The sequence below is a fragment of the Schistocerca serialis genome, chromosome 2 (assembly GCF_023864345.2).
Source record: "Schistocerca serialis cubense isolate TAMUIC-IGC-003099 chromosome 2, iqSchSeri2.2, whole genome shotgun sequence".
Classification (NCBI taxonomy): Eukaryota; Metazoa; Arthropoda; class Insecta; order Orthoptera; family Acrididae; genus Schistocerca; species Schistocerca serialis.
The window spans coordinates 957,786,031-957,800,694 of NC_064639.1; the positions used below are offsets into that span (position 1 = coordinate 957,786,031).

Consider the following 14,664-nt stretch of genomic DNA (forward strand, 5'->3'; position numbering starts at 1 on the left):
GTCAGCCTGCCAGCCCTTTCATTTGGTAAGTCACATCATCTTTGTTTTTAGATATATTTTTCCTACGTGGAATGTTTCCCTTTATTATAACCAAACTACATTGTAACTAACATTACCTACGTTACAACTGTTTCCACATTGGCATCAGTTCATGGCTGCTGTAGTCTTCTAGCCTCCTTATAAGGGGCAATCAAATGAAAATGAAACAGATGGAAAAAGTAAGTAAACTGTTTATTATTGCAAAGGTAATTGGCTAATTGCCATAATGTTAATACATTTATCCCACTAAAACGAATGATGGTCAATGTCTTCATGGAAAATGTTTGTAGTTGCCTAAGGAACCATGTTTGTACCAAGCAATCACCTTTTTGTCTGAAGCAAATTAGCGGGCATAAATGTCTTTCTTCAGAGATTCACAAATAACTGAAATCACATGCGTAGAGATGGAACTTTATGGAGGATGTGTAAGGGCTTCCCAGTGAAACTTTTGCAGCATAGTCAAAACATGTGGGTCCTCTGTAAAGCTCTTACACATGCTCCATACAGCCCTGATCTCTCTCCGTGTGTGTTACATGTTTTTGGAGTCCTGAGGAATGACGTCCATTGCGTCGATTTGCTATGGATGAAGAGGTGCACGCCTGGATTCAATCATGGTTGCATATGCAATTCCAAACATTTTTCCATGAAGTCACTGACCATCTTATCTTACAGTGGGATGAATATATTGAGTTATGGTAATTATCTTTGAACTAATAAACAGTTTACTTAAGTTTTCCATCTGTTTTGTTTCCATTTGATCATGCCTTATACTTTACTCTTGGTATCATTTGGAAGACATCTGCCTTTCATAAACCAAGTGTGTCCGTAACCCATAGATTGACAAACTTTTTAAGTTCTCCAGCATTGTAAAGAAGTTTCTTTGCGGGCAGAAGAGTTGAGGCATACTCGTCCCCCAGAGAAAGAGCACTAGTAACAAATGTTAGCCACAATCTTCTTTGAATGCTCCCAGTGTAATCAAGTAAATATTAATGTAATTGGATAGATAAAAAAATCTACTCACCAAGCAGTGGCAGGAGAACACACACACACACACAAAAAGGTTTTACTTATAAGCATAAGTAAAACCTTTTTTTATGTGTGTGTTCTTCCTTTTTTATGTGTGCATTCTACTGCTGCCACTTGGTGAGTAGATTTTTTTATGTATCCAATTACATTATATTTTCAAAAACTGGTTATTTTCATTGTTACAAATAAATATCAAGATATCAATAGAAGATAAACAACAGATATTTAACTTGACTGAGGAAGTAGCAGCTTTTTTATAAAGTTGCAGTTATTACTATACGTTTATCGGGCACAGGCACAAATAGTGTTGAACAAAATAGTTATAGCTTATTGTCAATACAGATGCAGAGTAAGTTCTAAGATTTTCTTGTCTTTTTGTTGACATACACCATGACTCATTCCACGTACCTGAAGGTTCACCTTCATGCCTTCATAGTAGGATCAACAGAATATGGCAAATTAATTAATTAATTAATTAATTAATTAATGTAGGTCATTAAGAGCCTTCATTAGTACTCAGTTTGTGTGCGAGAGCAGTGAGAATTATGTTACTGTGCATGAGTGAAGATTATTGAATTAAATGGCAATTCTCTTTCAGATGAAGACATAATCTATTGAAAGTGCTAGTTCTGCGAGAGCATGGTGAAAACCCTTCATCCTGACAGTGAAAGACTGTTTTAGGGTCAAAATACACTTAAAAGTTTCTTTTTGGATCAGGGCAGTTTGCCCAACAATTTTCTAGCAAGTAGATTCCATCCTTTAAATGTGGTTGTGGAAGATTTGCAAAATGCCCTTCTGTCACTGCCATAAACTCTTCACAGGATTCAAAATGCATACCAGTTACAAATTTATTTAGATTTGGAGACAGGTGGCAGTCAGAGGATGTCAAACTGTTGAAGAATTCAAAATGCATACCAGTTACAAATTTATTTAGATTCGGAGACAGGTGGCAGTCAGAGGATGTCAAACTGTTGAAGATGGTGGGTTTTTGTAACAGTTTGTTCTTAGTTTTGCCTTGCAAAGTACTTTTGTTGTCAGGTGCATTGTCCTCAAAAAATAAGTGCATTGTCCTCTTTTTCAATAGAGGTACCTTCTTACAACTTTTTCCCTGCTGGTCCAGAAGACTTGTGTAAAAATGAGTTGTTGTTTTACCCTCTATAGTAGGGGTATTCAACCTTCTTCGCCTACTGCCCACTTTTGTATCTCTGTTAGTATTAAAATTTTCTAACCACCATCTGGTTCCATAGTTAAGATGATTTATAACATAGTGAAGTAACTTCATTTTATAATCTTTATAAAGCAGAGTTACAACAAGTTAAAGCATATAATAATAATTACTAACCCAGTACTTAATTTTATGAAACCATAATGAAATTTTTTAAAAAGGCCTTACTGCCTACAGCCTCCATTGAAAGCTGAAATACTTACCATTGGGTGGTAGGGACCAGGTTGATTACCTCTGCTCTTGGAGGCATAATGTCATCAATAAGGAGAATATCTTTTGCATCCCAGAATAAATATGGGTGTAGTCTTTCAGGCAGGTGAAATTAACTTTGACTTCTTTAATGAAAGTCAGGCTGAGGTGAAAAATTAAAACAATGAATTACTAATGTTATCCTGCTTATAATCAGTATGTGTGATGGGAATATTAGCCATCTGCTGGGTGTTACAGAAAAATCTGTCTGCAATCACCCTATTTTGATAATGGATAAAGATTGAAAGATGGAAATGAAATATCCATTGAATCTCTACCACAACTGAATGATGGATAGTGTTACAGCTGAATAATGTTGTCCTTTAATCAGGAGAAACGCATAAATAAAGAAAATACAAAACACAGATGTGTTGGCACGAAGGGAAAGCTGCTGCAAGCTGTTCCTGAACTCGGTGTGTATCCAGATTTGGAATTTAGGTTGACATTGATTTCCCTTCTGTATCTGGAGCACCAGATCTGAAGAGTACCTACTGTTTCTAAATAGCTTTGAGACTTAAATACAAATCTGCAGACAAATATTTCCCAATTCTTCGACTTAGATTGTAATGTGCAGGCTAAATATTAAGACATTAGATTAAACTGACTTGTCTTATATTACAGGTATATGCTCCATACATGATGTAATCAAATGGGACCATGTAATAATCACTCAATCAACAGTTTGCACTTTTTTTCCTTTTCTTGTTCCATTTGAGCCTGTTCCTCTGGATGAAGAGAGTTTTTTAATATGCTGTTCAAATATTGGTTTACAGCTTTAAAAAATTGGACAATTAATTCCATTAAGCCCCCCCCTTCCTCTCAAAACTGCTCTACAGGAAATGTTTCGAATTGGCAATTTGTTTTAATTGGGTGAACATCTTCTGGGCAATATAAATCATCAATAAAGCAATTATTTACAAATGAAGGTTTTTGGCATAATGTAGAAACATGTAGGATTGGTGTCTTTCTCATATATAGCTACCTCTTGTATTTGTATTTCATATCAAGGAACTTCGCACAAATGTGATTGTTGTGTTGATTTTTGTGAACCACAAGATGATCACTTCATCACCACTAGTCAATGAAAAGTATTATCCATAAAGCAACTTTAGTGATTTTGTGATGACGTTTTACAAAATCTCTAGAAGTTTGAGTGTTGCTGCAGTTCTTCCTGCCTCAGGAATAGGTGAATATTGTTGTATCCTGTACAGATGAGACGCAAGTCTGAATTAATTTGTTGGAGCACTCTGTTATCTCATTTGACTGACACCAAGTTTAGAAATTATGAATGATGTTAGCATATGAGTATTTAAAACTTTATCATTATATTTTATTGAATATCGGTTTATTTATGTAGAGTGGCCTTAACTCCAGCCGTGGCTGCTACTCTTGTCAAGAAGGGCTTCACTGTTCAAGTAGAAGAAGGAGCGGGTTCAGAAGCAAAGTTTCGTAATGATGATTATACACAAGCAGGAGCCAAAATAGTGGATAAAACAACTGCATTTCACTCAGGTATAGAAGTAGTTACAAATCTACTTTTTTGTGTTGTTTGTTAATGGTTACTAGATACAATATATTTATTAAGATGCTGTAGATAATAGCAAGTTATATTCTTTACATGTACAAAATGTCTCTAACAAAATCTCATCTTACTTTTGGTAGAAAATTGACATCAAAGAAAGGCAGTTGGGCAACAGTGTGTAGTCTTATGTACAGCAGTTTAATGCTATTTTACTCTGCTGCACAGTTGATGAAATGGGTAATTTTTTGTTAGAATACTCAAGTTCAAGAATTTGATTCTGGCTCTAAGTTTAGTTTCTTATTTTATTTTTATCTAATTTTGATCTGCCCAATAAAGCTGCAGAATACACTGTTTCGTAAATCATACGTATCCTACAACTACAATTTTTTAACATTGAAAATAGGAATTTTTGGTCTGACATACCATAAATACTCATCAAGAGCAATAGTCAGTTACAGTTAATTACCTGTCATAGGGAATGAGTAACTACAAAACTTATCATTGTGGTGATGTTAGACATACACACCCCATTTAGAAAGAAGCAGCCAATTGAGTGAAAGCTGAAAGACGCAAACATTTCATGATGATGATGATGATGATAAAAAATAACAACAGAGTTTGCTACATGTGATGCAGGTTGCTATCCCTATGGGTGATGAATTCACTAAAGAAATCTAATGGGAAAGATACTTGGTACTAACCATTCAAACTAATGTCAGGAATTCATAACGGAAACTAGGTCCAGATGTAATTGATGAAGTACTGTGAAAGAATATACTTAGAAAACATTATTTGTGTGATTGCAGGGTAACTACCCAACATAAAAGAAGTAGGGATAGAGCCAGGAGAAGAGGGTTGGTGTCAGCATTTTATTTTACATTGGGGGAAGGGGTGTTAAGTGAAGAAAAGGAAAAGCTATACTGACAATAGAAAGGAAAAGATGGAGAGGTGGAGTGTGTGGATGGTTCAGATGGCTCCGAGCACTATAACATCTGAGGTCATCAGTCCCCTGGAGTGTGTGGAAGACAACAGAGTAAACATTTAAAGACAAAATACATCATGAAAAGTATAAAAAAGAACTCTAATTTCTGTGTTAGTATTAAGTAGTTGCACATATTTTATGTAAGACCTGCTGTAATTGTAGTAGAATGATTAAGAATCAAACACTTGAACTTGGACACACAGGGTAGCCGCACAGTCGAAGGCGCCTTGCCATGGTTCGCGCAGCTCCCCCTGTCAGAGGTTCGAATCCTCCCTTGTGTGTGTGTGTGTGTGTGTGTGTGTGTGTGTGTGTAATGCAAAACTCCACCCATTGCACTAACTGGACAGCACAGCTACAGAATATTGAACTGAGACACTTGTCATGCATGTGATTATGAAGGGGGACTGATGACCTCAGATGTTAAGTCCCATAGTGCTCAGAGCCATTTGAACCATTTGATTATGATATTTTGTATTGCCGATCTTTGACGACAATTTTCTAACAAAATATGTGTGCTAAGAGATTTTGTAGTGACTTGTTTATGTTGCTTGAATGCAAGGAATTGTGCTGTGATGTTAGAGTGCACAATTTCTGGTTTACCCTGTGTATAATGTAACAGATAAAATGAACAATATTTTCTTGGTTACTTGATGTCCTAGAAATGATGTAGTTTATGAAGGTGGGAAGACTGAATGGAGGACTTATATCATGTGGCATAGCTCACTTAAAGTAAAACCTCTTTAAGATAAAGTAAAAAATTAAGCTGATTGAAACCACATGTATAATTTAGAACAAAACTGTGAAAGACAAGACCATTGAAATTTTTTGTTAAGTTGAAATAAATTTGCTGGCTATGATTAACTCTGTGTAAGCTGTATTAGGTGCAGATATTCTATCTGTTGGTGAAATATGAAAATCTGTGCCAGACTGGGATGTGGCTTGGATTTTTTGCTTATTGCGAGTGGTGGCCTTACCATTAGGCTATCCATGTACACCTCCTGGACTGACCCAAACTTTTATATGTCACTCTGTCTACATCCTGATACCATAGTCACCTACATTCATCACTGAACGCTCACGGCTTAATTCTGTATTCCAGCATTTGTGAAAATAAGACTATGGGGAAACATGATCTATGAACTATCATGTAGTTTCTGCCGGTATGTAATATTTACATTGATGGGGATTACCAGCTATTTGAAATAAGATAGAAATAACTTTTCTGAAGGTAAATAACTTTGTGGTAGCTGTACTAGGTGCAGGTGTTCTACATGTTAGTCTGGGAGGCATGCATGGTAAGGTGACTGCTCACGATGAAATCTGGCCAGGCACAGATTTTCATATGTCACCAACAGGCAGAAGATCTGCAACTGATACACCTGACACCAAGTTACTCGCATTCAACAAATTTATTTCAGTTTAATTTCAAATGGCTGTCAATAATCTTTATTGTAAATGTTCCTTGCCGAGGTAGGCACTGGTCAATTATAGGTCTAGATTCCCACAGTCTTATTCTCAATAATCCCAGAATACGTAATTAAGCACCAAGCATTCAGTGTAGGAGATTAAGGTATAGGGATGTCAAAAGTGTGAGATATGGAAGTTTGGGTCAGTATGGGGGATGTGCATGGATAGCCTAATAGTAAGGCAAATGCTTGTGATAAGCAGGAAATCCAGGTTCTAGTCTTGGTCTGCTACAGATGTTCATATGTCATCAGTAGGTAGAACACCTCCAACTAATACAACTGATGAATGCAGCAAATTTATTTTGATGTGATTTCAAATGACTGTCAATTGTCATCAATGTAAATTTTTCATTAAGGTTTGAGTACATTTTATTTAATGAAGAAATTATCAAGTTTGATTTAATTACTTTCAAATTTTCTAATTATCATTATTATTGTCATTATTATTATTATTATTATTATTATTATTATTATTATTATTACAGAATAAATAGATTATTACAACTCGAAACTCAGAAGCTTGTGTGTGTTTAACTTTCAGATTTAGTATTGAAAGTGCGCCAACCCACTCTCACGGAAGTTCCAAACTTCAGGAATGGAACAACTCTTATATCATTTATCTATCCTGGACAAAATAAAGAACTTGTGGACGCATTGGCTGCCAAGAAGATGAATGTTTTTGGTGTGTACTTCATAGTTATTTCAGTTTGCCATAGATATTTCCACATCTCAAGACCCTCTCCGTAGGATCCCATGCAACATGACTAATTTTAATGTAATTTCAGTATCACAGCATTTTATGTTTAGACAATTGTTTCATACAACAAAATATGCAGAATGTAGTTGTGGGGACTGCATACATCTGCATCTACATTTATACTCCGCAAGCCACCCAACGGTGTGTGGTGGAGGGCACTTTACGTGCCACTGTCATTACCTCCCTTTCCTGTTCCAGTCGCGTATGGTTCGCGGGAAGAACGACTGCCAGAAAGCCTCCGTGCACGCTCGAATCTCTCTAATTTTACATTCATGATCTCCTCGGGAGGTATAAGTAAGGGGAAGCAATATATTAGATACCTCATCCAGAAACGCACCCTCTCGAAACCTGGACAGCAAGCTTCACCGCGATGCAGAGCGCCTCACTTGCAGAGTCTGCCACTTGAGTTTGCTAAACGTCTCCGTAATGCTATCACGCTTACCAAATAACCCTGTGACGAAACGCGCCACTCTTCTTTGAATCCTCTCTATCTCCTCTGTCAACCCGACCTGGTACGGATCCCACGCTGATGAGCAATACTCAAGTATAGGTCGAACGAGTGTTTTGTAAGCCACCTCCTTTGTTGATGGACTACATTTTCTAAGGACTCTCCCAATTAATCTCAACCTGGCACCTGCCTTACCAACAATTAATTTTATATGATTATTCCGCTTCAAATCATTCCGTACGCATACTCCCAGATATTTTACAGAAGTAACTGCTACCAGTGTTTGTTCTGCTAACATATAATCATACAATAAAGGATCTGTGAGGACTGTGAAGCAGTCAAAAAACATTTCAAATATACAGCCTCTGATGTCTACCTGAAGCAGATTAATACGCGCCGCTCTTCTTTGAATCCTCTCTATCTCCTCTGTCAACCCGACCTGGTACGGATCCCACGCTGATGAGCAATACTCAAGTATAGGTCGAACGAGTGTTTTGTAAGCCACCTCCTTTGTTGATGGACTACATTTTCTAAGGACTCTCCCAATTAATCTCAACCTGGCACCTGCCTTACCAACAATTAATTTTATATGATTATTCCGCTTCAAATCATTCCGTACGCATACTCCCAGATATTTTACAGAAGTAACTGCTACCAGTGTTTGTTCTGCTAACATATAATCATACAATAAAGGATCTGTGAGGACTGTGAAGCAGTCAAAAAACATTTCAAATATACAGCCTCTGATGTCTACCTGAAGCAGATTAATACAGACATTCTTTGCTTCCATCAGTCTGAGTCAGATTATTGTATTGTAAACATATGTTTTAGCTTGTGCAGTGTTATTTGCAATGAAGTGGCTTTTGTCAACCATCTTTTGTGTATCTCTGTTAACCTCCCTACCCAGATAACTACATAGTTGTTGCACATATGGATGTTAAAAATATGTATTGTGATTGCAGTTTTGAAGGTTTGTAATTTTCAAGCATAGTGGCACATGAGAACATAGTAACCAGTTGTAAGAATTCAAATGTGTACGGTGGAATAAGTATATCCACTCTTCCTCACACCATGTTAGCATGAGCCATGTGGCTAGCACAGTAACAGCTATAAGCTTCTGTAAAAATAAAAACTATAGCCACAATATACAGTATACAGCAAACAGCATACAAGCTGTAGCTGAGTGGTCAGTGCGACAGAATGTCAATCCTAAGGGCCCGGGTTCGATTCCCGGCATGGTCGAAGATTTTCTCCACTAAGGGACTGGGTGTTTTGTTGTCCTAATCATCATTTCATCCCCATCGATGCGCAAGTTGCCGAATGGGCATCAAATCGAAAGACTTGCACCCTGTGAACGGTCTACCCGACAGGAGGCCCTAGTCACACGAAATTTACATTTATATTTTTAGCTGATTTCTGTTACTGTGTTTGCCAAATGGCTCTTGCTTACATGGTATGTGGAAGAGCCAGTATACTTATACCATCATCCAACTATATTCCAGCATGTCATACCTTAACATTCTAGTGTGGAGCTTTACATCCCACTATGCTTGAAAGTGACAAAATGTCAAAATAGTAATCACAAGAAATATTCTAATCAGCTGTGAGTGAAATGACTTGGTCCAATAATTACGTTAAGGCCATGGACCCAGTCCTCATAAAAATCTTGAAAATTTGCAGAAATTATGAGCAGCAAAGTCGGATCTGTTATGAAATACACCATGTAAATCAGGTATGCAGGTAGCACCTAATTTGTAAACAAAAAAATGTAAATTCAAATCTGGTAGTCACTTCTCTCACATAGTCCCAAAGTAATTTCCTGGTTTAGAAGATATGGATCTTTGACTTTATAATGATTATTCTTAGCAATTTAGGAAATATGACACATGCAGTATGTAGCTTAAAATGGGATGCATAAGGATCCCAGTAGAAAGATAAGGTCTTAGTCAGGATATGAATATTGTCCTAATTCATTGGAGAATATAAATACAGTGCTCTGACAGCACATATTTATTTGGCTGAAGAGGGCAGGTATGCCACCAATATCTGATGCCTTGTTGTTGTTTAATGTGTGGGGTTTGTTTTATATAACATTGACCACTTCAGACTAATTTTTTAGATTCATGCACATGTTAGTAAGGTCATTCCTCAATACACTGAAAGACTACTGTCTTTGGTGGTGGATGGAAGATCAATTCAAATAGATTTGATATTTCTTTATAGTTCTGTTATTTAAGTAAAGTACCCCACATAAGGAAGAAAGTATTTTTTGTACTCTTTGTATTGCTGTAGCTAATCTTGCATTCTGTCATAGAGAACTTGCTTGAATTAATGTCGATTGTAAGTGTGTCAGTTCATCCAGAAGTTTTGTACTAGCTTGTTCTGGAGATTGTCATTGTTGGGCACAAGATGGGACTTGTGAATCAATGTTCAAAGAATATCGTTGTAAATGACCTTGGCAATTGGGTGCCATCACTTGTAAATCCATACTGCTATGGGAAAGTTTACAGTAAAAATAATGTCCTAAAGACCAATGTGCTCCCCCTGAACCACACACAAAAGCAGCAGACTTCCAATTTTCTCACGTTACATGGTAAATTCAATATTCTTATGGACAGACTGCCTTCAGGAAAATTAAAGGGACCTTCGGAGAAAAGAGAACCACCTGTATGAATATCAAGAGCTCAGATTAAAAACCAGTCCTAAGTAAAGAAGGGAAAGCAAAAAAGTGGAAGTGTATATAGAGCTTCTATACAAGGGAGATATACTTGAGGGCATTATTATAGAAATGGACGAGGTCATAGTTGAAAATGAAATGGGAGATGTGATGCAGCTGAAGAATTTGACAGAGCACTGAAAGACCTAATTCAAAACAAGGCCCTGGGAGTAGACAACATTCCATTAGAAATACTGATAGCCTTGGGAGAGCCAGCCATGACAAAACTCTACCATCTGGTGAGCAAGATGTATGAGACAGGTGAAATACCCACAGACTTCAAGAACAATATAATAATTCCAATCCCAAAGAAAGCAGGAGCTGACAGGTGTGAAAATCACCAAACTATCAATTTAATAAGTTGACATTGCAAAGTACTAACATTAATTCTTTACAGGAATGGAAAAAATGGTAGAAGCCGACCTTGGGGAAGATCTGTTTGGATTACGTAGAAATGTTGGAACTTGCGAGGCAAAACCGACCATATGACTTATCTTAGAAGATAGGTTAAGAAAAGGCAAACCTATGTTTCTAGTGTTTGCAGACTTAGAGAAAGCTTTTGACAATGTTGACTGCAATACTGTCTTTCAAATTCTGAAGGTGTCAGGGGTAAAATACAGGGAGCAAAAGGCTATTTACAGTTTGTACAGAAACCAGATGACAGTTATAAGAGTTGAGGGGCACAAAAGGGAAGCAGGAAGCAGTGGTTGAGAAGGGAGTGAGACAGGGTTGTAGCATATCCCTGATGTTATTCAATCTGTATATTGAGCAAGCAGTAAAGGAAACAAAAGAAAAATTTGGAGTAGAAATTAAAATCCATGGAGAAGAAATAAAAACTTTGAGGTTTGCCAACGACCTTGCAATTCTGTCAGAGACAGCAAAGGACCTGGAAGAGCAGCTGAACAGAATGGACATTGTCTTGAAAGGAGGATATAAGATGAACATCAACAAAAGCAAAAAGAGGGTAATGGAATGTAGTGGAATTAAATCAGGTGATGGTGAAGTGATCAGATTAGGAAATGAGGCACTTAAAGTAGTAGATGAGTTTTGATTTTTGGGAAGCTAAGTAATTGATGACTCTCAAAGTAGGGAGGGTATAAAATGTAGACTGGCTATGCCAAGGAAAGTGTTTCTGAAGAAAAGAAATTTGCTATCATTGAGTATAGATTTAAGTGTCAGGAAGTCTTTCTTGAAAGTATTTGTATTGAGTGAAGCCATGTATGGAAGTGAAACGTGGACGATAACTAGTTTAGAGAAGAAGACAACAGAAGCTTTCAAAGTGTGGTGCTACAGAAGAATGATGAAGATTAGTTGGGTAGATCATGCAAGTAATGAGGGGATACTGAAGAGAACTGGGAAGAAGAAGATTCGTGGTACAACTTGACTCGAAGAAGGGATCTGTTGGTAGGACATGTTGCGAGGCATCAAGGGTCACCAACTTAGTACTGGATTGAGGTGTGGAGGGTAAAAATCATAGAGGGAGACCAAGAGATGAATACACTAAGCAGATTCAGAAGGATGTAGGTTGCAGTAGTTACTCGGAGATGAGGCGGCTTGCACAGGGTGGATTAGTATGGAGAGTTGCAACAGACAAGTCTCAGGACTGAAGACCATAGCAACAACAACAACAACATGGATAGGCATCAGATTCACAAAGAATTTCATCATTCTTTTCTCACCATGGAACCACACTGAGACTGTGTTGTTAATATATTTCCAAACCACCAGTGATTATAAAACTGTAGAATTCATTTCCTGTCAAAATTATAATGAGTTTATTGTTTATGTATGTTCTACATATACATATACCTGTTTTAGAAGTGTGAAACTGGAATTTGGTTGCAATAATTACAGGTCCGTAGATTGATTGTTCAGTATAACCTCCATTGTTATTTTTAAATTTCTCCTACCTCTCCGACAGGCAATGAACACCATGCCAAAAAACACAGTTCTTGTTTTGAAGCGAACCAGTCGGCGAGCCATTTTCATATATTTTCATAAGATTGAAGCATTGCTCAGTGAGAGTGTGTCAGATGACAATCAGATGGAGCCAAGTCTAGAGAATAGGCTGCATCCCCTAGTATTTCCCAGCCTTGATTGTTTCCCTGACATGTTTTGCTATGTGTGATGGGGTGTAATCATGGAGAAATATGACTTTGTGTTGCCTTTTCTATATTCCGGTCATTTTTCACATAATGCTCAATTTAAATTGATCATTTGCTGATGCTAATGATCAGTGTTAATGGTTTCACCAGGTTTTCGCAGCTCATAATAGATGACACCCTTCCGATCCCACTAAACACAGAGCATTGTCTTCTTTTGAAAGTGATTTGGTCGTGCAGTGGAGGTTGATGGTTTCCCTGGATTCACCCATGATTTATGACACTTAGGATTCTCAAAATATGTCAATCTTTCATCACCTATCACTATTCGATGGAGAAATGACTTTCTTTTGTATCTGGTGAGCAGCATGTCACAAGTGGTCTTTAGATTTGCTTGCTGTCCTTCATTCAGTTCGTGCAGAAACCATTTTCCCACTTTCTGCACCTTTCCCATAGCTTTCAACCAAAGAGAAACAGCTTTCTGCATTACATTCAATAGTAGTGTGAGTTCCTGCTGAGTTTGAGTATCATCTTCATCCAATAAGGCTTGCAATTCATTGTCTTTGAACTTTTTCAGTGGTTTCCTGTGATCATTGTTTCTCACATCAAAATTACGACTTTTGAATTTCTTGACCCACTCAAAACACTGTGGTTTCCTGAGAGCATGTTTGATGAAAGCTTCAACAGGCATTTGATGCAACTCTGCAGCAGTTTTCTTCAAATGATATCAGAAAACCAATGCTGTCTGCAAATCATAGTTCATAGGCCCAAAACTCGATATGTTATTGGGTTTGACACAGGCATTGATGTATGGAATGTGGGTTACTGTGTGTTGACATTCGATGTCAGCCATTACAGGAAGTAGATGGCACTGCAGATGTGGTCTCACGGGCCCTACACTGACAGCTGGCACCATCTATAGGGAAATTCCGGTTTCATACTTCTGCACCTAGTATATATGTACTCCACAAGGCACTGTGTATTGCATGGTGGAGGGTACCTTGTCCCACTGCTAGTCACTTCCTTTTATGTTCCACTCGTAAACAGAGTGAAGGAAAAGTGACTATCTATATGCCTCTTATGTTCCTGTCACTTATGCAAGATGTATGTTGGTGGCAGTAGAATCGTGCTACAGTCAGCTTCAGATGCTGGTCCTCTAAATATTCTCAACAGTATTCCATGAAAAGAACATTGTCATCCCTCCAGGCATTCCAATTTGAGTTTACAAAATGTCTCTGTAATGCCTACAGGCTGTCCAAATATACCAATACGAAATCTAGCAGCCTGCCTCAGGGTTGCTTCAGTGTCTTTCTTTAGTCTGACCTGCTGGAGATTACAAACACTCAAGCAATGCTCAAGAATGGGTCACCCTAGTGTTCTATATACAGCCTTCAGATGATACCCTTGTCTCTGATGAACACTCACAATTGAGGACAATGTACTGGAGTCTATCACTTAAGAAGTCTCCAGACCACTGTCATATCTGGAAACCTATTCCATATGCTTTTACCTTCATTAACAGTCTGCAGTGGAGCACTGTCAAGTGCTTTCCAGAAATACGCAGTTTGCCTGTTGCCTTTCACCCATGGTTGGCAGGATATCATGTGAGTTGCATGTGAGTCATGCTTTATGAATCCATGCTGATTTGTGGACACAAGCTTTTTCATTTTTTGCTTTTCTTTGTAAATTGGAGTGGTGTCCCATGTTTATTATAAAATTATTTTATTCGTAATGCAATTCATATGGTTTCTTCAGCAAACTGGGTGAATATTTTGAATCTTGAGTTGTTAATACTCTAATGTTTTGCAATGACAGATATTCCAGGGTGCAAACAATAAAAAAAGAGAGAGAAAGAGAGGTGATCCCTTACTTATAGTTGATTGATGTATGATGAATCTTTATGCAGTTACATGCATGTATGTGTATCAGATAATTCATCTGTAGTGATTGGTTAACTTTCTTCAGTTTTAGTGTTTAATAATGAAATTGTTATTAATTATCCTCAGTAGTAACTAACTGTGGCACATAGAACTAGTTTGAAAAATGAATATCAGTTAGTACACTAAATGTGCCACACTGCTCGAAAACAATTACACAATTTTTCATTCACTGACTTGCCTCCTACTTTCACC

The 14,664-nt window shown here is 37.5% G+C and overlaps 1 protein-coding gene across 2 annotated transcripts in view; it reads left to right on the forward strand.

The window, feature by feature from the left end:
- Nucleotides 1-14,664, forward strand: part of LOC126458340 (NAD(P) transhydrogenase, mitochondrial-like) — a 248,212-nt gene that overhangs the window by 149,814 nt on the left and 83,734 nt on the right. For both annotated transcript variants that reach the window (XM_050095305.1, XM_050095306.1), the window contains exons 3-4: nt 3,897-4,051; nt 7,051-7,191. In XM_050095305.1, the coding sequence (XP_049951262.1) occupies nt 3,897-4,051; nt 7,051-7,191 (296 nt within the window). The remainder of the gene's footprint in view (nt 1-3,896; nt 4,052-7,050; nt 7,192-14,664) is intronic.